Raw genomic sequence first — 26,753 nt, forward strand, 5'->3', positions numbered from 1 at the left:
ACAGCTTTTAATATACAAATAATTTTTCTCGTAATTTGTCATGACATTCATTCACAGTCAATTATTCAACGTGCACATTTTTACTGTTTCCATTATCTATTAAAGCCTCATTTTTATTTATGTTGGATTTGAAAGTTGATGAGCAAAAGGTATTAGCTCAAATAAAATAGACGCAATGATATAAAATAGACACAAGATATTTCAAATCTGGAATTTGAACATTCGCACAAGTTCACATGAAACGGCTGAAGCTTCCTTCCTTGATGATACATGACACTTAACCACAATAGGTATTAGATCATACCACTATTCTTTATGAATAAGTAAATGGATGTCAGTCCAAGGTATTAGATTGTTAATGAATTGGAACAGTTTAAATTCCATTGTGGTACCAAGATCAACAATGAAGTAGCTGATAGCATGAAAAGTTTTGGTTATCGTATAATTTTTATAACAATCAGTTACAACCCTGTAGGTAGGTGCCTTCCATAGCCAATGTAAAGGAAACCAGAATAATTATTGTTGAAAGCTGTAGAAATTGCAGACCGAATATGCTAAAGTATGCCAGCATAGCGCAGTTTTGGAACAAGAAAATCCACATACTAAATTCTTAAAAACAACTTAGGGAAGAAATAATCTTATTGATCCACGCGGATTAAGTCAAGTTGTCATACTGCCTTTTTTTTCTTTAAGTTGGCTTAATGCCAGCACGGGCTCTTGCTCATAGAGCAGCCCGTAGAGAATGTATGTCATCTTGCTCCTGGCTATTCCTTTTATTTTAAGATTATATTATAAAGGGCTTAATTCGCAGTGTTGTCGAGTATCATGCCAAATGCGAGTGATTGCAATACTACTTTAAAAAAAAGCAATTGCCCTCGGCGTCTGATTTATAACAATGTTTATGAATTTATATTTTTGCTTGTTGACTTACCCTTATTTACATGTTATAACCATCTCAGCTTTCTCTTTTTCATAAGCACTGGAATTTGTAGTGGCTTTTTAAGGCTCGTTTCATATCAAGATTAGTTCTTTTAGGATATTACAAATAATGTATATACTCTTAGATTGTTTTATGCTTTATATATATATATATATATATATATATATATATATATATATATATATATATATATATATATATAATTTCGTATGGTTCCCTATTAGTTATGTAACAGACACTCATTTTAATTTTGGAGCCTTTTACCCTGTCCAGCATTACATCAAAGGGAATATACTTTATGTACATCAGCTCTGATTACATTCAGCATCGTGACGTATATTTTGGAGAGAATATTCCTAACGTTGTAAGCGTTCAGATGAATTTTTGTATAATAGTAAAATCAAAGAAAAATAAATTGGGCTCCATATTCAGACTTTAAAAAATGTATGCCCTAGCAAGTCCCAGAACACTGCCAAAATTATTGTATGTCTTTTAACGGTTTTTTTTTCACACAGTTGTATTTGGAAAGTCAAATAATATTGAAGCGCATCGGCAATCTTCAAAATCTTGTAGAATATCTCACGTGCTACTGTAATAGTAGCTACAATGAAGTCCATGAACACTCAATACTTGAGTGATATGTGTGTGTGCGTTGGTATACATACATATAGCTGCACACACACACACACACACACACACACACACACACACATATATATATATATATATATATATATATATATATATATAGATATATATATATATGTATAACAGAATCACGAAAGTTAGGAACGTGATAAATCCATAAATAAAGATAAATGCCACGAAGGAAAAATAAACGAAGGAGTCTGCGAGATCTTTCGACTTAAAAGCCCTTTACTGCTTCAGTAAAAGGGCTTTTAAGTCGAAAGATCTCGCAGACTCCTCGTTTATTTTTCCTTCGTGGCTTTATCTTTATATATATATATATATATTATATAATATATATATATATATATATATATATATATAATATATATATATGTGTGTAAATATATATAAGACGTGATGCTACTGCATAAAAAAACGATGCCATGGAAGAAAATGAAAATAGAGAACTGCTTGAGATCTTTCGGTCTTAACGACCCTTCACTAAAGGCAAGACTGATCAGAACAATGAGAAACACAGTACAGGTAACCATATATAAACGGACATAACAGGATTGACAAAAGGTCCAGTTCCTTTTAAAGAAACGAATTGAAGAGGTTTACGAAAAGAATAAGTCCAACTGCTCAGATACAGGGACAAGGCAATTAACGGATAATACAGGCGGCAATTGACCACATTCAATGAAACCTTTGGTAAATAAAAACTTATTTACGAATCATATTAAACATACATATACAAAGAAAATATCTATGAGACAACTAATTTGTATTTAATTCTGTGATTGTATCTTTGAGGTCATTCTTAAACATGTTACAAATACAAGGGTCTAAATGAAACGGGCCACGACTAATATTAAAATTACAAAGATATCTTATGACGAAATCTTTTAGAATCTGCCATTATACAACTTACTTTCCGTTGTAATTTTAGTATTAATCGTGGCCTGTTTCATTTAGACCCTTGTATTTGTAACATGTTTAAAATAACCTCAAAGATACAATCACAGACTTAAATACAAATCAGTTGCCTCATAGACATTTTCTTTGTATATGTATGTTTTATATGTTCTGTGAATAAGTTTGTATTTACCATAGGTGTGAATGTGATCAATTGCCGCCATGTATTATCATTTAATTGTTTTGTTTATGTGTCTGAGCAGTTGGACTGAATCTTTTTGTAAACCTCTTAAATTTTACCCATGTTTATGCTTGTTTGGGAAGCTTACTCATTCTCCAGATGTGTTGGATTCTAGGTACTAATCTCCTTATATCGCTATCCGTCACTTATGCGAAAAAACAAAGGACTTAAGCAACCGAGATGTTATATAGGAAAAGCCCTACCCACCTACTCTGATGTGTAAACGTGGTGTAACTATAACATATACAAAGAAAAGGAGGAATAAAACGCGGAAGGGAGCCGTTTCAAAGAAAAGTCCCTTCTACAACTACTACAGCTATGGTGTAACTCTTTTACCTATATGCTATGTAGTTCTGTTATTTGGTCATGTTGTCAGTCGCCTTTCGTTATATTACGCAACAAACGAAATTCAAGGCATTCAATACTATCTCAAGACAGGTGAGTTTCATTACGCATTGCAGATTTACAGTACGTATGTAGTAGGTAGGTAGGTAGCCTACTAGCCAGCTGTACCTTCTCTGGAAAGACAATGATTGTGACAACTAGCTAGCTAGCCTACTAACTAACTACCTAGCTATTAGGTAGATTTAGCTACTATAGCCTGAGACACTTCTGTCCAGGCAGTTTATCAAAGGGTAGATCTAGGGTACCTAAGTATCCTTTCTAGTAGGGGGAACAATCGACTGGACTAGGTAGGTAATCCAGTTTTCACCGCGTGTGGATCCACCCTCCGAGAAAGTACCTGACACCGGAGATGGTCACAAGTTGTTGGTGGTGAGATCAAGAGCTTGAGACCTATACTCTCCTTTCGAAGTAAGTATTTTCTCCAAAGTTAGAAATTAAGGTCATATTTTAAGATTAAACAGAGGTTAATGAAAGTCTGGCTCTACGCAGTGCACACATACCCCCATGACACTTTCAAAATTTTTACTTACAACTCCAAATATTCAGAAGATTGACGCCATCTCGATGTTTGCGGAGCCGCTTGTGCCAATAAACTTCCCATTCCATGTGCTAAATCCGCACACCACTTGTACCCATATAGTATGCTGGGGCACTTTCTTCACAAAAATCGTAAACAAAAACACCAACCACGGCTTATCCAAGGAAACTATGATTCTTTGGTAGAAGAAGAAGATGAATCGTGCATTAGATAATTATTGAAATAAATAGTTAAGCGGCAGTATAAGGTCATGAATTGCATAAATTTTTTACATATTCATGATTATTAATTTGAAAATATTCATTGTTGAAAAAGTAAATAGATTCCTGACTCAAATATTGACAGTTTTGCTGTGAACAGTACCTACAGTGTTGTTCATGCTCTTTTATGGTTTGTCATTTTGCGGTCTGCTCGTATCTACTTTAGAAATGTCTCTAATTTTTCGGGTTAATTTGGTTGCAAAAAAGGGATAATAGACTTGAATAAATAAACATTTTGAAGTAACAAAGTAAAGTTAAACTAAATAATGAGTAAAGTAAACAATTAAGGGAATAAAGCTTTGCACCTCATAAACTGTGTAGTCGTGTGCTGCCCGCAACTGTGTTTGTGGAGTGAGCGCTTAGGAACCAGGAGCCACAACTTAGTTCAAACATGTATAATTACAATCAAATAAGCACTGTGGAGTTTCAGTTGTGATGGCAGTAAGGATAAAACCACCACTTACAATGTAAAAATGAATTTCAGTTCACACCATGACCCCGGGAATAAGAAGTTTCATACTTTCACTAATATAGGCAACAAAATGTTGTGTTATTGTGCTGATTACAACTGCAATCTTGAGTAAGATCAATGAACATTACATATATACGTTAACATTGTTCAGATGAGTGTTGAGAAGGCTGGGAAAGATGATGGATCCTTTGTGGTTATGAACGGCACCTCAGTCGGTGGACACCATATTGGATTTCAAAACTGCCTTGAAAACACATTTTATGAAGACCTCACATGCCTATTTTAGTTCGTATGGGGCTTTCATATATCACATTATGTTGACGAAACTTCAGTCTTTTGAATAATATGCTTAAAAATGTAATTGTATTCTTGTTTCACCAATTAAATATCGAGTGAGTAAGGCTGATCCATGCGATGACGATGGATCCACTGCGGTGTTTCCCCCTAATGCCAGGTCCTGACCTAGCCAGATTTTACCTACCTTAACTAACATAGGGCGACATGCCCTGAGCTGGCCGAGGGGACGAAGGACCCCAAAAGAGCATTTTTTGGTGAATCTAAGTACCTAGTAGGTATGGGTGCATTAGGTATTTTTATGGAAATTTACTTTCTGGGCTTGACCTGTGTCGGCCTGTGAAATGGTTCCTTTGATACTATTTCGAAGAATAAATATTGCTATTCATCCTAGAGAAAAAAGAAACAATATAATGCCAAGATAAATGGCTCGCTCACTTCTTATAGAAAGTGTCGGTATAGTAAGGAGCGAGTGGAATCACTACCAGAGGTCCCTTGCCATTTAGCTTCTTCCTTCGACAAAACCCCGAACTACGGAGGAGCCGTGCTACAGCTCCCGGTCTACTACTACCGTGAGCGCCTCCGACGCCTGAGACTACATTCCTTCGATAGCGCGCGTTACACCAAACGTTAAAATTTTTCGGTGCTGTGTTTCGCTCTATTTGGATTTATTTGGATTTATTTTCAAGATGTCTTCAACTTCTGCTTCTAAGTTAAGTACTGTTTGGGGTTACTGATCTCATTTTATGATGATCTTCGTGTTTTATACATATTCGGAGCCTTATCGGCCGGTATGCCCCTCGACCGCATGGCGGTACGGGTTATCTCTTTCGGTCTTCCATACCGTTAGAGATTTCCCTTTTTCTCAGTAACTTTAGATATGGTTACTTATACATAGTCTCTATATCTTTATGCAGTTTAGTTTTTTTAGTTTCGGCCCTCCACGGGGCACGCTCCGACCGCACGTTCGGACCTTAGTCTAGCTACGCCTTACATTGTTAGGAGTTTTATCAGTCACGATTGAGAGTCATATCATCTTAATTATTCTGATGTTCTCTCTTTCCTTCTCTAGTTTCCTGATTACCTTTAATATTTATAGGTACTAGGTTGGCTAACATACACCATGCTTCGGTATGGCGATTAGCTTCCCTGTTATAATTTATTTTACCGTTAAGTTAGGCTTTCATACCCCAATTGTCGATTGGTGATTAGCCTGCCCCCGTTTTTCTTTGAACTAGAGGTTAAATTAGGCTAACATACCCCTTTCTTCGGATCGGCGATTAACCTAATTTTCTGTTTGCTTAGCTTCGTGTTCCCCGTGTTAGTCTAGCTTTAAGATATCGCTTTAATTTTATTTGATTGATTATTATAATCCTATTTATATCAGTGATATTGATGTTGTTCCGACGGTTCTTCCCCACCTCGTATCTTTTACCTGGCTGGGAAGACCACCGGTTTATCACGGTGAGCCACCCGGTTACGGGGTCCCCCTCCCGTCCCCCCATTCCCCCCCCTCCATACATTGCCATCCACGTCGCTGGGTGATGACTCGTTTCTCACAGCTAGCGTCCGAGTCTGCATGAGAGGGGTGACTCACGGGACTGGTGGGGATCTCCCCTCCCCTACTGGTACTCTCACTCGTCACGTGCCTCGGGGGCTCGGGACCATCCTCCCCCCTTCTTCTCCGTCCTTAACTGGCCGCTCAGGGGAGGGCTCCCTACCCCACTTCTTCCCTACTCTTTCCCCCTCAGTTCAGTCCGGCAGGTGTCTATCCGCCGCTACCGAAACATAGAGAGGGGGGGAGGGAACCACTGGGTTTCCTATCCACTTAGGATAGTTCACACGAGCACTTACTGATATAAGGGGTTTTTATTTTGTTTTATTTTGTGTTATTTAATGTTTAGAATCTTTGCGTTACTCCCGGGGGGTTTTTATTTCCGCCTCTCGTACTATCCCTTGCTGGTTAGAAGTTTGACATTGCTCACTCAATATTAATTAACTCCGGGCCATATCGGAGAACTCCGGGCCCTACGGAGTCTATTTTTAGTCATATGACAAGTGAGCTTAGGCGGAGGCAGAGACTTTCTTCCCCCTCGTAATTTTTTTCTACGTAATATTCATACGTAGATCTCATCCGTCGGTCCTACTCCGGCACCCACGGATAGTTTGCATATTATTCCACCGGAGGTTGTCATTGGTACTCATGTATCCTTTGACTTACAGATGTTGTGCCAGGAGATTGGGTGCAGTGCCATCCTCCAAGACCTGTGCGGCCATATAGTATGCCGTTCTCATGCAGGATGTGCAGTGAAAGTGGAGGATTTTATCGTTTGGCATCATGAAGCTTGCCAAACCTGCTACTTGCTAGTAGGAGATGCCTCACTAGTAGTAAGTTTCTTAGCACTTTCTTATCATTCGTCACCTGGAATACTTGTTGTTATATTATACCTTTCACATATGAGACACATATTCATATAATCTCAACACAACAGACATTCCTCCCCTATCCTCTCCCTAACTCTAGACCCTTTTTTACAGGGTTCTGATGTAAGAAGAAGAAAGCTTTGTCGACTCTCAAAGCTTGGGTAGGGGGTTTTGGCCGGAATTCTAAGGGCCGCCCCTACATTCTTACCCAGGATATGGCGGACCTAATATTCCCAGGAGCCAAGAAAGGATCAGTGGTGGACCCGATAGCGGCCGCACCCCTTTGCTGGCCGACCTTCAAGTCATGATCTCCCTACAGGAGGGGGATTTCCCAGAGGACGTTGCAGAAGACGTTGCGGCAATGAACCTCGACGTTGAACCCATGGCTATTGACTCCATGGGTACAGGTAAGGGTGTAGTAGGGGCAGCTCCTGTGGGTTCTCAGGGCCCTTTCCTGAATTCCCTTTCTCCATCACCTTCTACTGATCCTTCTACTTCCACTTCTTTCCTGGGCTTCACTGAAGAGCAGCGGTCTGTCCGTCTAAGGCTACTTCAGTGATCCCCAAGGCTAAGATGACCGAGAGAAACTTAAAAAGTCTCTCCCCAAGAAATCGGTCATCCTGACAGACACTATAACTCCGGCTCAACCCACCCCGGATCAGTTAGGTCAAGGGAGGGCCTCTTCCTCTGCGTCGAGGTCCCCCAAACATAGATCACGTAAGGATCGGGCTCAAGTCCCTCTTTTTGATCCCGAATCCTTTTCGGCTAACATTCTGGAGCAGGTGGAGTGATCGTAGGGGCCTTGGTTGACAACAAGGTCGGCTCGGTGCTCTCCAGCTCTCCAGTTCTGTTACGTCTTCCGGCCAGTCGATCCAATCGCTGGCGGAACGGCTGGCCGCTCAGGAGAATGCCATCGCCGGGATCCAAACCTCGATTGCGGCAGGTTCCCCTCTATCTGTGCCACCTTTCTCCTCTTCCAATGCCAGATTCCAGCCAACTGCCGGAATTCAAGGCGGCCAACCCTTGGAGGATCGCTTCGTATGCCCCGTTTGTCAACGGAATGTTGACAATCGAAGGCATAGGAACTCGAAGGCGTGAGGACTTCGAGTTCCACCCCAGAGACCTTCAACCACCATTCATTGGCTACGTCCGACTAACGGAAGCGCGATGATGAGAGAGGACAAGGTTCCCAAGGAAACAGTGATCCTTCCGAGGGAACAGGCACAGCAGACTCTAATGAGAAGTCTGGAAGAATGGGGGTGTGAAAACACCCGCATCACAGCCTTTAGGAGTCCTTTCACCATTTTTTACTCCGGTGGAAGGGACTCCGCTACCACTGACCCTTAAGGTAGTGGAAGCAACTAACCTTTCAGGCCGCCCTGAAAGACGAGCCCCTGCCTCAACTACGAGAGACGGAACCCACCTCTCTCTTAGTCCCAGGCTCCGAGACGTTACTTCGAAGGGGCAGTTCCTACTTTCTCAGTAGGAAAACTAAAAGGCTAAAGGCGGACTGTGCCACCTCTCTCTTTAGTGAGAGACTCCCCAGGTTGTCGGACTCTCTCATCCAGATGGAGTACGACGCCCGGACTAGGCTCGCGAGATCCCTTTCCTCCATGACTATGGCGGAGATGACGGCTCTTGTATACCAACAAGAGCCGTTATTTAAAGTTTTGGCTAAAGGTCTGCTGCACACCATGCAGTGTGACCTTTACGACTTCCTCATAGCCAGGAGAAATTGTAGGAAGCACGTTCTGGCGGAAGCTACTATCCGCCTGAACCGAATAAACTGATTGCTTCCTCAATTTGGGGAACGGACCTCTTTCCAGCACCAGTAGTAGCAGAAGTCTTCATGAGGCTTCTAAGGTCAACCAGTGCCTCAAAGTCAGGTGGGACTGGTAGCAAAGCGGAGGCAGGAATCTTCTGGTCCTAACCCAAGGAACAAGAAGAAACCAAGGAAGTTCTCTCCCTTCCAGCCTTCTCAACAAACGTTGGTTCAGGCAGTCCCAGCATCACAAGGGCAACCATCGTCGAAGGTCAACACAATACCTTGTTTCTGACCCCTCAGTCCCAGCAATCTCAACCCTCCACTTCCTTTGCTGTCTCGCCAGCCTACAATTCCAACTATGAAAGCCAGAACTTTCAGGCTTTCAATAGGTTTTGCGAGAGGGCAGTAGAGCAAGAGGTGCCTCTCGATTCAGAGGATCCGGCAGGGCTGCTAACAGGGGAAGAGGTTTCCGAGGAGCAAGAGGTGGCCGCCCCTCGGCAAACCAGCAGTGAGAATCCCAAGGTAGGAGGGAGGCTGTACCTCTTCCGCCAGCGGTGGGGGGGGGTTCAGCCCTTGGGCTCAAAGTATAGTAACAAAGGGACTAGGTTGGAGTTGGCTAGAGGGCCCTCCTCCAACCAACAGATTCTATCAAGCACCAACAACGGAATTGGTAGAGTATACCGAAGACCATCCTTCTCAAAGGAGTAGTCTCAAGAGTCAACAATTTAAAATTTCAAGGACGCTTGTTCAGCGTGCCAAAGAAAGACTCGGTAAACCGAAGAACTCAATCTTAGACTTGTCCCATCTGAACTTATTCATTCATTGCGACAAGTTCAGGATGCTGACCGTTTCGCAGGTACGACCTTACTTCCCCGTGGGGCCGTCACAACCTCTATAGATCTTACAGATGCCTACTATCATGTCCCATAGCCAGACACTCCGTCCATTCCTAGGCTTCAAACTAGGCAACAGATCCTACTCCTTCAAGGTAATGCCATTCGGGCTCAACATAGCCCCCAGGATCTTCACCAAATTGGCGGAAGCAGTAGTGCAAGAGCTAAGGAAACAGGGAATAATGTTAGTGGCTTATCTGGACGATTGGCTTATTTGGGCAAAGAACCCCAAAGAATGCAAAGAAGCAACGGTCAGAGTGATCAAATTCCTGGAACATTTAGGTTTTCAAAATAAACAAAACCAAGTCCAGACTAACACCGGAATCTCGATTCCAGTGGGTTAGGCCTTCAGTGGGACTTACAATCGCGCACACTATCAATTCCGTCGTTGAAAAGGAAAGAAATTGCAAGAGCTACAAAACAATTTCTCAAACGACAACAAACATCCAGGAGGTTGCCAGGAGAGGATCCTGGGCTCACTCCAGTTTGCATCAGTCACAGACGTTCTGCTCAGAGCCAAACTCAAAGATATAAACAGAGTATGGCGCTCAAGAGCGAATTGCAGATCACGGGACAAACTAGCCCTTTATCCCAGCAATCTTACGGAAACGTCTCCGCCCCTGGACGGAGACAAAGAACCTTTCAAAAGCAATTCCTCTACAGTTTCCCCCTCCATCATTAGTGATCCACACAGACGCCTCACTAACAGGGTGGGGAGGATACTAGTACGAAAAAGTTCAAAGGTTAAGGAACTGGGTCGTTTAACCATTCCGCCAGCTACATATCAATGCACTGGAGGCCATGGCAGTATCCTCACACTGAAACGACTCCGTCCGCCCAAGAACTCTCATTTCAAATTAGTTTTTTGTTCTGGACAGTGCAGTAGTAGTACACTGCATCAACAGGGGCGGATCCAAGTCAAGCCACTTGAACCATGTCATGATAGCCATCTTTTCTATGGCATGCAAAAACAAATGGCACCTGTCAGCCACTCACCTGGGCAGGAGTCAAGAACGTAGTAGCAGACGCTCTATCACGCTTCCGCTCCGTTGGAATCGGAGTGGACACTGGACAGGAGTTCATTCAATTGGATCAGTCACAAGTCCCCGGACTCCAAGTAGACCTCTTCGCCACGGAGTCAAACCACAAACTCCCTTGTTACGTGGCACCCAACCTCGATCCTCTAGCATACGCTACGGATGCAATGATCCTCGATTGGAACGAATGGAAGAATATTTACCTCTTCCCTCCGGTGAACCTTCTCATGAAAGTTTTAGACAAACTCAGGACATTCAAAGGCCAAGTAGCTCTAGTAGCTCCCAACTGGCCCCAAGAGCAATTGGTTCCCTCTACTCCTAGAGTTGAGACTCCGACCACTACGGATTCCCAACCCCAAACTAACCCAGTTAGTGCAAACTCAGACTGTCCGCTTCTCAAGAATTCAGAAAACCCATAACTTTATGGATTTTCTGAAAATTCGCAGCCATGAGGAATGCAGAAATTGATCCCCAGAATATCTCATTCTTGGAATCAGATAAAGAGAATCTACTCTCCGACAATATGATTCATCTGTCAAGAAACTAGCAGAGTTCCTTAAGTTGTCAAATTCTCAAGTCATGACAACGAACCTAGCCATAACTTTCTTCAGATCATTGTTTGAGAAAGGCTTAGCAGCAAGCACTATCACTACGACCAAATCAGCTCTTAAAAAAGATCTTCCAATTTGGTTTTAGCATAGACCTTACGGATTCGTACTTTACGTCCATCCACCAAAAGCTTGTGCTAGATTAAGACCATCAACGAGACCTAAATCAGTCCTCTTGGTTCTTAAATGATGGTCCTCAAACTGGCCTCGGACATTAACAATGACTCTTGCAATTATATATCCCTCCTGAGGAAAACCCTATTCTTATTAAGTTTAGCCTCCGGAGCTAGAATATCAGAACTGTCAGCTTTATCAAGGGAACCAGGCCACATTGAGTTCCTCTCAGGGGAAGTCTATCTTGATCCCCAGATCGCCATTTTCTAGCCAAAAATGAAGACCCACAGGACAGATGGTCCTCGTGGAAAATCCTACCACTACCTCAAGACATTTCCCTTTGTCCTGTCAACTCTTAAGAGCCTACCTAAGCAGAACAACTCTGAAATCTTCAGGCCCATTGTTCTTATTAGGAAGGGAGGTGGTACTTTATCCCTAAAAGGATCAGGCAACAAATTTTATACTTCATTAAACAGGCCAATCCAGAGTCCTTTCCTCGGGCCCACGATGTTAGGCGGTGGCCACATTTATTAATTATTTCCAACACATGAATTTTGACGATCTTAAGAAGTATACAGGCTGGAAATCTCCGACAGTTTCAAACGGCACTACCTAAAACCCTTAGAAGCCCTCAAATTTCCAGCAGTGGCAGCTGGAAACACAGTTTTCCTCCGATTCTTAATTTTTACTATAACTTAATTGTAGCCTTCCCTTCTACCTGCCCCATTGCACCCTTACTTATTGTTTAGTCGCCTCCATGTATTGGGCGGGTTACCTTGAGTTTGCTTTTGTTCATCATTCTAATCGGAATTCAGTTCCATTCTTTTGTATATATCAACTTATATCTTGTCTTTGCCTAACCTGTATTGTTATTGTTTGTTGTTAGGCTAACTAATTTTAAGTGATAACCCGTGTTTAGGGCTTATACTTCCCCTTAGGGTAAGACTGTAATTTTAGTTGATTATTATACTATTAACCTTACAAGTGTTTAACTTTACCTTCTTAATTTATCTGTACTGTTCCTCAAGCTTGGTGTTTGGCATTCTCTGGTACTATTTCACAGGCCGACACAGGTCAAGCCCAGAAAAAGGGATTTTTTTGACGAAGGAAAAATCTATTTCTGGGCAACGACCTGTGTCGCCCTGTGAAACCCCACCCTGTAGTAGATTATCCTCACCCAGCTTACCCAAGCTTGGAGGCTATCTTCAGGAATGACGTCTCAGGCGTCGGAGGCGCTCACGGTAGTAGTAGACCGGGAGCTGTAGCACGGCTCCTCCGTAGTTCGGGGTTGGGGTTTTGTCGAAGGAAGAAGCTAAATGGCAAGGGACCTCTGGTAGTGATTCCACTCGCTCCTTACTATACCGACACTTCTATAAGAAGTGAGCGAGCCATTTATCTTGGCATTATATTGTTTCTTTTTTCTCTAGGATGAATAGCAATATTTATTCTTCAGAAATAGTATCAAGGAACCATTTCACAGGGCGACACAGGTCGTTGCCAGAAATAGATTTTTCCTTGTCAAAATCCCTTTTTTTTATAGAATCCTATTTTGAGCCACTAGGTAGGCAGATAATAGGGGAAACAACTGACTGGACTAGCTGATCCAGTTTTCACCGTGTGTGGAACCACCCTTCGAAAAAGTACTTTAACACATCCTGCCACCGGAGATGGGCACCAGTCACGAGTCATTTGCGGTGAGAGCAACAGCTCAAGACCTCTACTATCCTTTCGAAGTAAGTATTTTCTCCAAAGTTGGAAATTAAGGTCATATTTTAAGATTAAACAGAGGTTAATGAAAGTCTAGCCATGCGCAGTGCAAAAATACCTCCATGATGCTTTTGAAATTTTTGCTTATAACACCAACGATTTAGAAGATTGACGCCATCTCGATGTTTGCGGAGTCGCTTGTTTTTGTACATGAACTTTCCTGTCAGATATATACTTAGCTATACGTCTCTGACGTCACGACAGAATTCAAACTCGCGGCACACGCGACAGGTAGGTCAGGTGATCTACCTTACCCGCCGCTGGTGGTCGGCTGTAAGAACCATCTCCCTTTCCAGTCAAGAATTTTTCTGTCGCCGGTGTCGACTACACTGTGGTTGTTACCTCCTGACAGCTTTATTCGATTCTCGTTGCCTTGGATTTTATTTGGACTGACTTTCGGTGAAGTACCTGATCTTGTTGGCTTGGCATACGCGCTTGTGGATTGTTTTTGGCTATTGGTTTGGATTTTTCTTTGATTTCAAGATGTCTGATGTAGAGGTTAAGAAATCTTCTATGTTTAGGGTGTGCTCTATGGATGAATGCAAGGTGAGGCTACCGAAAGCTACGGTAGACCCTCACACAGTATGCTTGAAATGTAGGGGTAAAGAATGTTCCTTATTAACCCGTGTAATGAGTGTTGAAAGTTTGGATGAGGGTGAATGGAAGTCTCTTTCTTCCTACTTGAGGAAGTTGGAGAAAGACAGGGTGAGAAAAGCTTGTCTAGAAGTTTCTAGTAATCTCGGTATTAGCGAGGTAGAAGTAGACAATCCTGTTGTAGCACTAGATCCTTCTCCCGTTTCAGCTCCTGCTCCCTGCATCGAACCTAAAGATACGCCTTCGGAAGTGGCAACCATGAGAGCCACGATCCTTAGCATGGAGAAGAAAATTCGTTCGTTGCAAGGTAAGAGTAATAGTGAAGGTGATTTGTGCAGTGACCCCAGTGCAGTGGAGGGTGCGTCTGATCAGCTCCTTAATGCTTCCAGGCCTAGACCTCTTCCAGACTCCCAGTCCCAGTGGAGGAGGAAAGTCAACAGCCGCAGGAAGGTTAGGGAGAACTCCCACCGATCAGGCGTCCCCTCGGTAGATCCTGATGTTCGTTCCCAGGCTGCCTTTGTTCGCTCCAAGAAGGAGGTGTTTCGCCAATGCTTCTCTTCTTCTTCATCACCTTCGCCTAGAAGAGGATGGAGCGCCTCGGATTCATCTCGACCGTTGAAGAGAGCCTGGAAGGCTCCTTGCGCCTTTCCTTCCAGCCCGGAATGTTTTCCGGAAGAGCCTGAAGTGGAGATCAAGAAACCCAGGAGGGATCAGGAGTTCTCGCCTCAGAGTAGGCTTCGATCCTCATCCCCTGTGGAGGATTTTGCAAGATCTCCAGCTCGGATTCTTGCGGGGCTGCAAGCTCAGATTTCGGCTCTGGCGGGCTCCTTGGCTGGAGGTACGCGTCGTAAGAAGGACGTCTCTCTCCCCGTCAAGAAGTCTAGGCTACCTTCGCCTGCTTTGCCTTCTCAGTCGGAGGCGGCTCTCTCTCCTGTAACAGCGGATGGAATGAGGCGCTCTTCCCTCGGCAGACGCCTGTCGTCTTCCAGGCGACAATCGCCCAAGAAGCTTTCTCCTGGCGACTTCATTTCTCCAGTAGAAAGGGATCTAGCGCCTAGTAGGCGCTCGTCTAAAGATAAGCGCACAGCTTCGTCTTCTCGCTCCTTTCCGAAGAACCTCCAATCTCCGAATAAGAGAGCCTCCTCATACATGGACGCTTCCAGAGACAGGATCTCTCCTTATGTTAGGCGCCTAGAGCCTGGTAGGCGCTACTCCCCAAGTAGCCGCTCTCCCGCTGCCAAGCGCTGTGCGGAAGATAGGCGCTTCTCTCCTGATAGGCGCGGTTCACCTGTTAGCCGCTCTGTTCAGGTCAGGCGTAAAGAGCCTGAAAGAAATGTCTCGGCTGAGAGACTAGCTTTTGCAGAGACCCACGCGTCTCGATCTAAGTATGTGGATCATGGTAGACGCCTGTCTCCGAGTAGGCGATCTTCTCCAGGGATTCGCTCTCCTGTTGGTAGGCGCCAAGAGCCTTGCAGGCGTTCTCCTCATTTTAGGCGCAGTTCGCCAGCAGCCGCTCTCCTTTTGACAGGCGCATGGATTCTGTTAGGGCGCTGTGAGCATAGTAGGCTCCTCTCCTAGCAGGCGCTCCCCTTTGGACTCCCGTGTATCTAGGAGCAGACTGCAGGATCACAGAGGACTCACTCATCGGAGTAGGAAAGACGCATTCGATAGGAGCTCTCCCGAAGCTTTGGCTTCCCCTGATAGGCGCCAGACGGCTGCCAGACACTCATCACTAGATAGACGCACTTCTTTAGAGAAGTCCAGCTGCTCTCGTAAAGAAGCCGAAGGTTCTTCGGTGGATGAATTGGAACCTTCAGAAGAGGACTTGGTTAAGGATTCTTCGGTCTCGTCCTACAAGATCCTGACAGACCTCCTTCTTCAAGAGTTTGGAGACGCTCTTACTCCCGTCGCTCCTCCTTCTCCTCTCTCGTTATTCTCGACTTCTAAGAAGACGAAGGTTTCCTCCTGTGTGAGGATGAAGCCAACCATCTCGATGAAGAAGGCTTTGAGAGGTTTTGGTGATTGGCTTCTTTCTAAGGAGGAGAAAGGGAAGACTGTATTTTCTTTCCCTCCTTCCAAGCTTACGGGCAGACTAGGCTTCTGGTATGAGTCTGGAGAACCCCTAGGCCTGGGTCTGCCGTCATCTGCAGACGCAGACTTCTCTTCACTGGTGGATGCCTCACGACGCTCGGCCCTCTTGTCGGCTAAGACTACCTGGGCTATGAACGAGCTCGACCACCTGGTTGAAGGGAATGTTCAGAGTCTTGGAAGTCTTCAACTTCCTTGACTGGTCTTTGGGGTCTTGGCTAAAAGACTCAGAACCCGGATTCCATTTTGCCCGAGGATCTCAACAGTGTACTGACTTGCATGGATAAGGCAGTTAGAGATGGATCAAGCGAAGTAGCCTCCCTGTTTGGAGCAGGGGTTCTTAAGAAAAGATCAGTCTTCTGCTCTTTTCTTACAAAGTCTGTCTCTCATGCTCAAAGAGCCTCGCTACTCTATTCGCAACTCTCGCCGCTTCTCTTCCCAAAGAAGATAATCCAGGACATCTCAGGAGCTATCTCTGCGAAGGCTACTCAAGACATGCTCGCTCAGTCTGCCCGGAAACCTAGGACCCCCTTCCAGACGAAGACTAAGAAGGAGACTCCAGCTAGACAGGAGCCCTTTCGAGGGGGCCCTCCTTCTAGAGCCTCTACCTCAAGAGGTAATAGACCCTTCAAGAGAGGAAGATCCTTCTCGCGCTCATCCAGAGCGAAGAAGTAGGAAAGTAGTCCTCCAGACATCAGAGGAGCGGAACAACTGGTCCCTCTCGATTTATCCGGAAAGGATATCTGATTCCTTTTACAGAAAGACCACCTTTGACGACGACTCCGAGGGAGTTGGTGGCCAGGTACAGGATCCCATCATGAGCCACGCTCTAACGCAGGCAGTAGAGACAAATGTTTAGAGAAAGAGGCTATAGAGCTAGTGAGGCGACCCATGCTCAGCGGGCTTTTACAACCGCCTGTTTCTAGTTCCAAAAGCCTCAGGAGGATGGAGACCGGTTCTGGATGTAAGCGCCCTGAATTTCTTTGTAGAAAAGGAGGAAGTTTCGCCAGGAGAACGACATCCTCAGTGTTGGCGGCTCTTCGTCCAAGGGATTGGATGGTGTCCCTAGATCTTCAGGACGCTTACTTCCATGTGCCGATCCATCCTTCTTCAAGGAAATACCTCAGGTTCATGATGGGAGGAAGGATATTCCAATTCAGGGCCTTGTGTTTCGGCCTTTCAACAGCCCCTCAGGTCTTCACAGGACTAATGAAAAATGTAGCAAGATGGCTACATTTGGAGGGAGTCAGGGTGTCCCCTTTACTTGACGACTGGCTGATCAGAGCCAAGTCACAGAAAAGATGTTTGGAGGACCTACAAAAGACCCTTTTCATGGCGAGTTCTCTGGGACTATTGTTGACTTTCAAAAGTCTCAGTTAATCCCCAGTCAAGATTGTATCTATCTGGGGATTCGGATGGTTTCTCTGGATTTTCGGGCTTTTCCTTCTCCAGAAAGGATAGCCCGAGGGTCAGAGAAAGTCAAAGCCTTCCTAGAGAAAGACGTATGCACAGCGAGGGAGTGGATGAGTTTGTTGGGGACACTCTCCTCGTTGGAGCAATTCCTTTCTCTAGGAAGGTTGCACCTCAGACCTCTCCAGTTCTTTCTACATCGAAACTGGCGGTGTCATTCTCAAAACCTAGAGTTCTCCTTCAAGATTTCAAGAGAAATCAAGAAGGACCTCTCTTGGTGGGCGAACCCTCTCAGGTTGCAGAAGGGATGTCCCTTCACATTCCGAACCCCAACCAAGTGTTGTATTCCGACGCGTCGGAAACAGGTTGGGGAGCAACGCTCGGCTCAAGAGAAGTGTCAGGCGCCTGGAAGAAAGAACAGGTGACCTGGCACATCAACAAGAAAGAGCTGATGGCTGTTTGGCTAGCTTTGAAAGCATTCGAGCCCTACGTCCTAGCTTCGGCAGTTCAGATAAACTCAGACAACACCACGGCCCTGGCATACATCAGGAAGCAAGGGGGGACTCACTCCTTCTCCCTGTACGAGACATTTTTTTTTTTGCAAAAGAACTTCTGCTGTGGGCAGAGGAAAGGAAGATTTGTCTCCTTACCAGGTTCGTACAGGGAGAAAAGAACGTCAGAGCAGACCTCCTAAGCAGGAAAGATCAAGTCCTGCGCCGGACGGATGACTCTCACGAGGATGTTTGCCAGGACCTGTGGAGACTTTGGGGCAGGCCTCACATAGACCTCTTCGCCACAGCCAAGAATGCGAGGATAGGCAACTACTGCTCTCCGATATCGGACCCGAGGGCAGTGTCAATAGATGCTTTTCTCCTAGATTGGAAGGGCCTAGACATGTACGCTTTTCCTCCCTTCAAGATACTGGGAGAAACTCTCAAGAAGTTTGCAGAATCGGAGGCAGCAAGGATGACGCTGATAGCCCCTTTCTGGCCCGCACAAGTATGGTTCACAGAGGTACTGGAATGGTTAGTAGATATTCCGAGAACATTACCACAGAGGATCGATCTGCTCAGACAACCCCACTTCGACAGGTATCACAGAAACCTCCCCGCTCTCGGTCTGACTGGCTTCAGACTGTCAAAAGTTTGGTCAGAACGAGAGGGTTTTCTGCAAGAGCTGCAACTGCTATCGCAGCAGCAAGAAGGCCCTCTACCCTTAGAGTCTACCAATTGAAGTGGGACGTCTTTCGACGGTGGTGTAGGAACCATCACTTTTCCTCTTCTAGTACCTCTGTAACCCAAATAACAGACTTCTTACTTTTCCTTAGGGAAAAAAGTGGACTGGCGGTATCAACCATTAAAGGTTATCGTAGCATGCTGGCTGCTGTGTTTAGGCACAGAGACTTAAACATTTCAGAAGACAAAGACCTTCATGATCTAATAAGATCTTTTGAAACATCCAAAAAGGTTTCGCCAGAGATTCCGAGTTGAATCTGGATGTAGTGCTACGCTTCCTTAGGTCTCCTAAGTTCGAACCGCCTCAGTCTGCCTCTTTTAGAGACCTCACGAGGAAGACACTTTTTCTCATGGCATTGGCTTCCGCAAAGAGGATTAGTGAACTCCATGCAATAGAAGGGAAAGTGGGGTTCAGAGGAGATGCAGCGATCTGTGCATTCCTGCCTTCGTTCTTGGCTAAGAACGAGAACCCCTCAAATCCTTGGCCTAGGAGTTTTGAAGTCCGAGGTTTGTCTGCCTTAGTAGGCGAGGAAGCAGAGAGGTCACTTTGCCCAGTACGAAGTTTAAAGTTTTATCTTCAGAGAAAGAAGAAACTTAAGGGCAATGATGTCAACCTTTGGTGCTCTGTAAGAGATCCAAGGAGGGCTCTTTCGAAGAATGCGCTTTCTTTCTTCATCAGAAGCCTGGTGAAAGAAGCACATGCGATATGTGATGAAAGTCAATTCAAGCTTCTGAAGGTCAAAGCGCATGAGGTAAGAGCTATTGCCACTTCATTAACTTTCAATAAAAACATATCCCTGAGTAATATTATGAAAGCAACATTCTGGCGTTGCAACTCAGTCTTCGCAAACCACTATCTGAGAGACGTCAAAATCACGTATGAAAAGTGCTTCGCGTTAGGCCTGTACGTATCGGCGGATTCGGTGCTGGGGCAGAGCTGAGACATATCCTTTGTAGTATATTTTTTCCCCCTTGTTTAGGTTGTAAGTTTTTTGGTTGTTTGAAAGAGCATGCGGGTAGGCATCTCTTTCATGTCGTATGTCTAACAATGATTAGATTGGTTAGGTGATCGGTTTATGTTTGAGCTCCTTGCAATGATAGTGGTTAGGTTCTGTCATATAAGAGGGCGAATCCCCTTTGACAAGATCCTGCTCGGATTCTATCAAGTAAGCGGATACCAAATCCCTTTGATAGACCCAAAGAGTCTGTCAGCTGTAGGTCACGCCCTCGCTGAAGCTCTTCAGGCAACGCAGACTAATAGACAGTATCTACGAAGTCTTCTGCCTAAACAGGTAAGAACCAAGGTTGTATTTTACATCCTACAACAGGTGTTGTTTCCCCCTTTTTTCCATATTAATATTGCTGTCTCTTTCCCTCCACTAAGGGTGTCAATCAGCTAAGTATATATCTGACAGGAAAGTTCATGTACAAAAATGTTATTGTTAGTATACAATAAGGTTTTGTACATACTTACCTGGCAGATATATACGATTGATGGCCCTCCCAGCCTCCCTCAGGAGACAGGTGGAAGAGAAAAATTCTGACTGGAAAGGGAGATTGGTTCTTACAGCCGCCACCCAGCGGCGGGTAAGGTAGATCACCTGACCTACCTGTCGCGTGTGCCGCGAGTTTTGAATTCTGTCGTGACGTCAGAGACGTATAGCTAAGTATATATCTGCCAGGTAAGTATGTACAAAACCTTATTGTACACTAACAATAACATGTTGATAAACTTTCCATTCCATGTGCTAAATCTGCACACCCATTGGGGTGGGGTACCTACTGCCATTCGACTTCTCTCCTCCTCTGTCAGACAAACTGCAGCTCAGGAAGGCATATCCTCCAGATTCTCTGAAGTTCTTGGCTCTTAGGTAGGAAGTGCAGAAGATGCTGGACAAGGATGCGATAGAGGAAGTGGTGCGTCCGTCTCCGGGGTTTTACAGTCCCATCTTCTTGGTGCCCAAGGCGTCGGGAGGATGGAGACCTGTGATCGACTTATCCACCTTGAATCACTTTATCAGGAAGACACAGTTCAAGATGGAGACCCTGCATTTGGTGTTGGCAGCCGTGAGGGAAGGCGACTTCATGCTGTTGATAGACTTAAGGGACGCATACTTCCAAATCCCTGTTCGTCTGACGTCCAAGAAGTTCCTTCGCTTCTCTCTTGGGGACAAGGTCTTCGAGTTAATTGTCCTATGCTTCGGGCTGACAACAGCCCCTCAAGGGTTCACAAGGGTCTTCTCTCTTGTGTCAAATTGGGTCCATGCTCAGGGGATCCGTTTGCTGAGGTACCTCGATGATTGGATGGTCTTGGCAGTTTCCAGGGAAAAGTTGCTGCAGTACAGGGATCATCTACTTCGGTTCTGTCTGGAACTGGGCATATTAGTCAACCAGGGAGAGTCAAACCTCGTGCCTGGTCAAAGGATTCTCTACCTGGGCATGGTCATCGATACGACAGTGGCAAAAGTTTTTCCGTTGGATCAGAGATTGGAGAAGTTGCGGATGGTGGCGCGCAACTTCCAGTCGGAACCACATCAGTCAGCTCATCAGTGGCAGGTTCTTCTGGGAGTGTTGTCTTCCCTGGAGAAGCTGGTCCCTCATGGGCGTCTTCATCTTCGGTCTCTGCAGTGGAGACTGGGAAAATTCTAGTCTCCGGCGGGGACTCACCCTTGTTAAAGGTTCCTCTGTCTCTGGAAGTGAGAGAAGACCTTCGTTGGTGGTTGGACGACCAGAATCTTTCGAAGGGTGTCCCTCTACGTTCTCTTCCACCGGACTTCCTTCTGTTCTCAGACGCCTCCCTCGCAGGTTGGGGGCTCATTTAGGCGGCCTCATCGCTTCAGGCGTTTGGAGTTTGGAGGACAAGCAGCAACATATCAACGTCTTGGAGTTGAAGTCAGCCTTCCTGGGTCTGAAGGAGTTTCGGGAGAAGGTAGAAGGTCATTCTGTCGTTCCTATGTTGGACAACACCATGGTGGTAGCCTATGTGAACAAACAGGGAGGCCTGGTTTCTCGTCAACTTCACGCCTTGACCGTTCGAGGTTCACCAGTGGGCAGTCAGCAATTCGGTAGAGCTCTCAGCCAGGTATATCCCAGGCAAACGGAATGTGGTCGCAGACAAACTCAGTCGGCGGGATCAGATCCTAGGCACAGAGTGGTCCCTTTATCAAGCGATAGCAGACAAGCTTTTCCAGGTTTAGGGGAGACCCATGCTGGACCTTTTTGCGACTCGCTTCAACAGGAAGCTGGAGATATTCTGTTCAGTGGTCCCAGATCCTTTAGTATTAGCAGAGGACGCATTCCAACATCCTTGGGACAACCTGGAGGTGTATGCCTTCCCTCCGTGTTGTTTGATCTGTCAAGTTCTGAACAGGCAAATGAGTTCGCAGGGTCTCAGGATGACTTTGGTAGCCCCTCTGTGGCCTCAGGTGGAATGGTTCCCAGATCTGCTGTCGTTGTTGTCAGAGGCTCCGAGGGAGATTACCCCTTGGTGACTTCTCCTGTGTCAGCCCCATGTAGAATCCCTGTCTCTTCACAGATTGGAGGCTATCAAGTATCTCCTCTGAGCGAGAGGCTTTTCTCAGAGAACAGCAGGGCATATATATGTCCAGCAGTCTCAAAAAGTCGACCTCTGCGGTTTACCAAGGCAAATGGGCGATCTACTGTGATTGGTGTCGTAAACGGGTTTTTTTCACTTGCAATCCCTATTCAGCGAATAGCAGACTTTTTAACCTTCCTCAGAAACGAGAAACGTTTGTCCTTTTCTGCCATTAGAGGCTACAGGGTGGCCCTGAGTTTGGTGTTACACCTTAGAGGTATCGACATCTCTTCCTGGGAACTTTACTTGCTAGTTAAGGGGTTTGAGCAGTCGAGTTCTCCTAGAGAGCTCAAGCCTCCGATGTGGGATGTTTCCTTGGTTCTCAAGAGCTTCACTAAGAGTCAATATGAGCCCTTGCGTCGCTCATCTGACAAGAACTCGACGCTCAAGACAGTTTTCCTTCCGGCCTTGGCATCTTCGAAGAGGGTAGGAGAGCTCCATTGTCTGAGCTATGATGTGAAGCACAGCAGGGGTTGGGGGTTGGTGTCCTTCGAATTTGTCCCAGAATTCATGGCCAAGACCCAAAATCCCTCTGTGCACAATGACAGGTTCACTTTGTTTTCCATTCCATCGCTGAATGACTTTGTAGGTGGTGATGCTCAAGAGCTTTTGTTGTGCCTTGTCTGGACCCTTTGTTGCTATCTTCAAAGGACTCAGCACCTTAAACTAGGCTGCCGCAGACTTTTAGTTAGCACAGGCCGTACGAAGAAAGAGGTGTCTAAGAATACTATTTCTTTTTGGATACGGGAAGCCATCAGACAGGCATACTTGGCTCTTGATGATTCCGCCACCACGTCTGTGCAGGCTGGAGCGCGTGACGTTAGGGGTATTGGTCCCTCTCTGGCTTTCAAAAAGAACTTGGTTGTACATAGAGTGCTGAGTGCTGGTAGTACGTACTTGGTTATGCCAATCCACGTTCACCTCTTTCTATCTTAAGGATGTTGCCGACAGATCTGTGGACAATTACAATTACAAATGATATAATAAAAATTATGGCAAATAAAAAATGTGGTATCCTGGTTATGCTCAACCTAAGTGCAGCATTTGACATAGTTGACCACTATATGCTGCTTGAAGACCTGAGAACAGTGGGTATTGAAGATGATTGTTCAAATGGTACAAAAGTTACATAGAAAACAGGAAGGTTACAGTGGTTATATCAAATGTAGTGCCCCAAGGCAGCATCCTGGGTCCACTGCTATTTGGCATTTACACAAATTAATTATCTAGAATTCTAAACAAGCACAAGGTTAGTTATAAATTATTTGCTGATGATACTCAGTTCTATTTTCCTCTCAAAACGGTAGAAGATGCCTTTAGTAAAATTGATGCAATAATGAAACATAAAAAAATGGATGTCGGCGAAGAAACTAAAATTCAATGAAGACAAAACAGTGTATGCTATTTGGATCTGATAGTGAACTATGAAAGTATGAACGCTTCAAAAGAATAACTATTGGCTCATCATCCATAAACATTGTAGCAGTAGTGAGGAACTTGAAGTATTTATCAATAATAAATGGTCAGTGAAAAACCATATATTGCATATTGTAAAAACCTGTAACTTATCATATTTAAAACATTGTTTTTATTAGAAAATATTTATAAGAAGATACTCTGAAAACAGCAGTTTGTAGCCAAATACTTTCGAGGCTTAACTACTGCAGTGTTATATGCTATGGTCTCCCTAACAACCTACTAAAAGATTGCAAGGAGTACAAAATAGAGCCGCCAAACTAAGTTACCATGACAAAATAACCCCAGCACTAATTGAGCTACATTGGCTCCCTATAGAAGAAAGAATAAAGTACAGAATATGTACATACTTTTTATAGTCTTTAAGGCACTAAAATATACAGCGAACCAACATATAAGTCAGGTGAGAGAGCATTTGAACATTGCGTACCAAGACTGTACAACAAAATGCCGACTGAAATGACGATCATATAAGAAGAAAGCAAATTTACAAATGAACTAAAGAATCTCCTGTTCTGCAGGAGCTACGATGCTGATGAGAAAACACTAAAAGAATTATTAAAATATAAGAAGCAACTTACAGGCAGTCCCCAGATTACGACGGGTTCAGCTTACGACGTTCTGAGGTTACAACACTTTTCAATTATATTCATTAGAAATTATTTCCAGGTTTACGACGTGTGTTCCAGGGTTATGACGCTTTCAACGCCAATCGGATGGAATAAATATGATTCCTAAAAAGCAAAATAATCAATATTTGAAGTTTTTTTTGGATGAAAAATGTAATAAAAATGCAGTTTACATAGTTTTTAATACACTCAAAGCATAAAAGTAACGTTTTCCTAGGATTTTTTATGATTTTCCGGCTTACAACAATTTTCGGCTTACGGTGCGTCTCAAGAACGGAACCCCTGTCGTAAGCCGGGGACTGCCTGTATTTTGAAAACATACAAGGGCCCATCAGAGAGGGAATCATCCCTGTAGAGGGCTGTGCATAAAACCAAACAAGTAAACTGTAATGAAGGGATATCACACCCCTTTTCCAGGTCTTCTGGTTTAAGGTCTTGGGTTTCTCTGCCATGGCTGAAAGTTCTGTGCTTGCGCTGAGGAATACTCCTACATAGAATGCCCTGGTTTGAATACTAAGATAAAATACAAGTTACTTTAAGAAATGTGTGATTTTTTTTACTCCGTTCTTATAGTCTTTTTTTTTTTTCAGTTCTTGCATATCATGAAGTTGAGCAGTAGTCAGGTGGACTCTGTTTTGAGTCCAGGGGTGAAGCAGTTGTCCAGCCTATTTTTGAAGCATGGGTTTGAGATTCGTATTGCAGGTGGAGCTGTGCGGGATTTGTTGATGGGAAAGACGCCCCATGATCTGGACTTTGCCACAACTGCCACTCCTGAAGAAATGAAGAAAATGTTTGAAGAGGAAGGTGTGAGGATGGTAAACACAGGCGGGGAAAAACATGGAACAGTGACAGCACGTCTTGAGGAAGAAAATTTTGAGTGCACCACATTGAGGATTGATGTTGAAACAGATGGTCGCCATGCTGAAGTGGAATTCACAAAGGATTGGCAATTAGATGCTAATAGGAGGGATTTAACTATCAATGCCATGTTTCTAGGTTTGGATGGGACAGTTTATGACTATTTTGAGGGTAGTAAGCACTTAGAAAGAAAGATTGTCACTTTTGTTGGTGATGCTGACAAGCGTATCCAGGAAGACTACTTAAGGATATTGCGTTACTTCAGATTTTATGGTCGTATCGCAGATAGTCCTGACAACCATAATGTAGAAGTTTTAGAAAGTATTAAAAGAAACGTGGAAGGTCTCAGAAGGATAGCAGGGGAAAGAATTTGGGTGGAAGTGCAGAAGATAGTAAATGGAAGGTTTGGTGGTGAACTCTTAGTAAAAATGGTAGAATGTGGTGTAGGACCCTACATTGGATTCCCAGAAACATTTGACTGTGATAATTTAAGACGAATATACAAAAGGTGTGAAGAAGCAAATATCCCTACATCAGATATACATCACATGACTCTATTAGCTGCTGGATTTTCAAGTGAAGAGGAATTTGTTACATTTGTAGCAAGGATAAAATGTTCGAAGCGTGAAAGAGAAACAATGTTATTTATTATGGAACAAAGAGACATGGCAATGAAAGCTAACTCTTTCAAGGAGATTCAAGATCTTGTAGTTGATTTGGTGATAGGAGAAAGAAGGAACAAAGATGTTGCTCTCTCATTCGTGAGGGAACTTTTGAAATATGCATGTAAAGTGGATTTCCTACATGAGTTGGATGCCTGGGAAATTCCTAAGTTTCCTGTGAATGGAAATATGATATCAGATAAAGGTGTACCAAGAAAAAAGATCAAGAATGCTATGAGTGACTTGATATATGAGTGGAAAAAATCAGATTTTACCCTGACTGCTGATGAACTGCTGAATCTTTTAGATGTATCATGTTATTCAAGTTAATAGCTAAACTTCATGTTTAACTTTAGGAATTATATGCTCTTGTCAGGTATTGATAAATTCTTTTATATGTATATAAATTTCTTACACCAACATTTAATTTTTTTATTTCCTATTCTGTGTTCAAATAAAAGAGTGCCTAAGTAAGGAAATGTGTACTTGACTGTATAATAGGGTCAGTACTAAACTTGTGTGATAGTGGAAAGATTTAAAGATTTAAAAAGTGCACATATTAATTTGTATAAAAATGTATTTTATTTTTTTATCACAATAATGTTGTATTCAAAGATGGAATTTATATACAATCCTAAGTAAATTTTAAATTATCAAATTCACTTTAAAAGATTATTTTTTCTGTATGACCTGGTACTACTTAATTTTTCATTAGTTTGCTATTACTACGTACTTTGAATAATGATTATGTCTTGAAGTTAATGGTCATATGATTTATTTACATACTATTTTATCAGATATTAATTATTTATGATGCTTATAAAGTATTTTGCTGTTGTTTTCATTGTCATAGACCAAATAATTTGTCTCATCCTAGAGCAGCTTGTCTGATATCAAACATGT

At 43.8% G+C, this 26,753-nt stretch overlaps 1 protein-coding gene across 1 annotated transcript; it reads left to right on the forward strand.

The window, feature by feature from the left end:
* Window positions 1–2,939: 2,939 nt before the first annotated feature.
* LOC135210176 (CCA tRNA nucleotidyltransferase 1, mitochondrial-like) lies at window positions 2,940–26,270 on the forward strand. The gene is made up of 2 exons (XM_064243006.1): window positions 2,940–3,164; window positions 24,921–26,270. Exons 1-2 carry the CDS (start codon window positions 3,093–3,095, stop codon window positions 26,178–26,180), a joined length of 1,332 nt encoding a protein of 443 aa, XP_064099076.1. The 5' UTR covers window positions 2,940–3,092; the 3' UTR covers window positions 26,181–26,270.
* The last annotated feature ends 483 nt before the right edge of the window (window positions 26,271–26,753 follow it).

This window comes from Macrobrachium nipponense, chromosome 39, assembly GCF_015104395.2.
Source record: "Macrobrachium nipponense isolate FS-2020 chromosome 39, ASM1510439v2, whole genome shotgun sequence".
In the NCBI taxonomy this organism is placed as follows: domain Eukaryota; kingdom Metazoa; phylum Arthropoda; class Malacostraca; order Decapoda; family Palaemonidae; genus Macrobrachium; species Macrobrachium nipponense.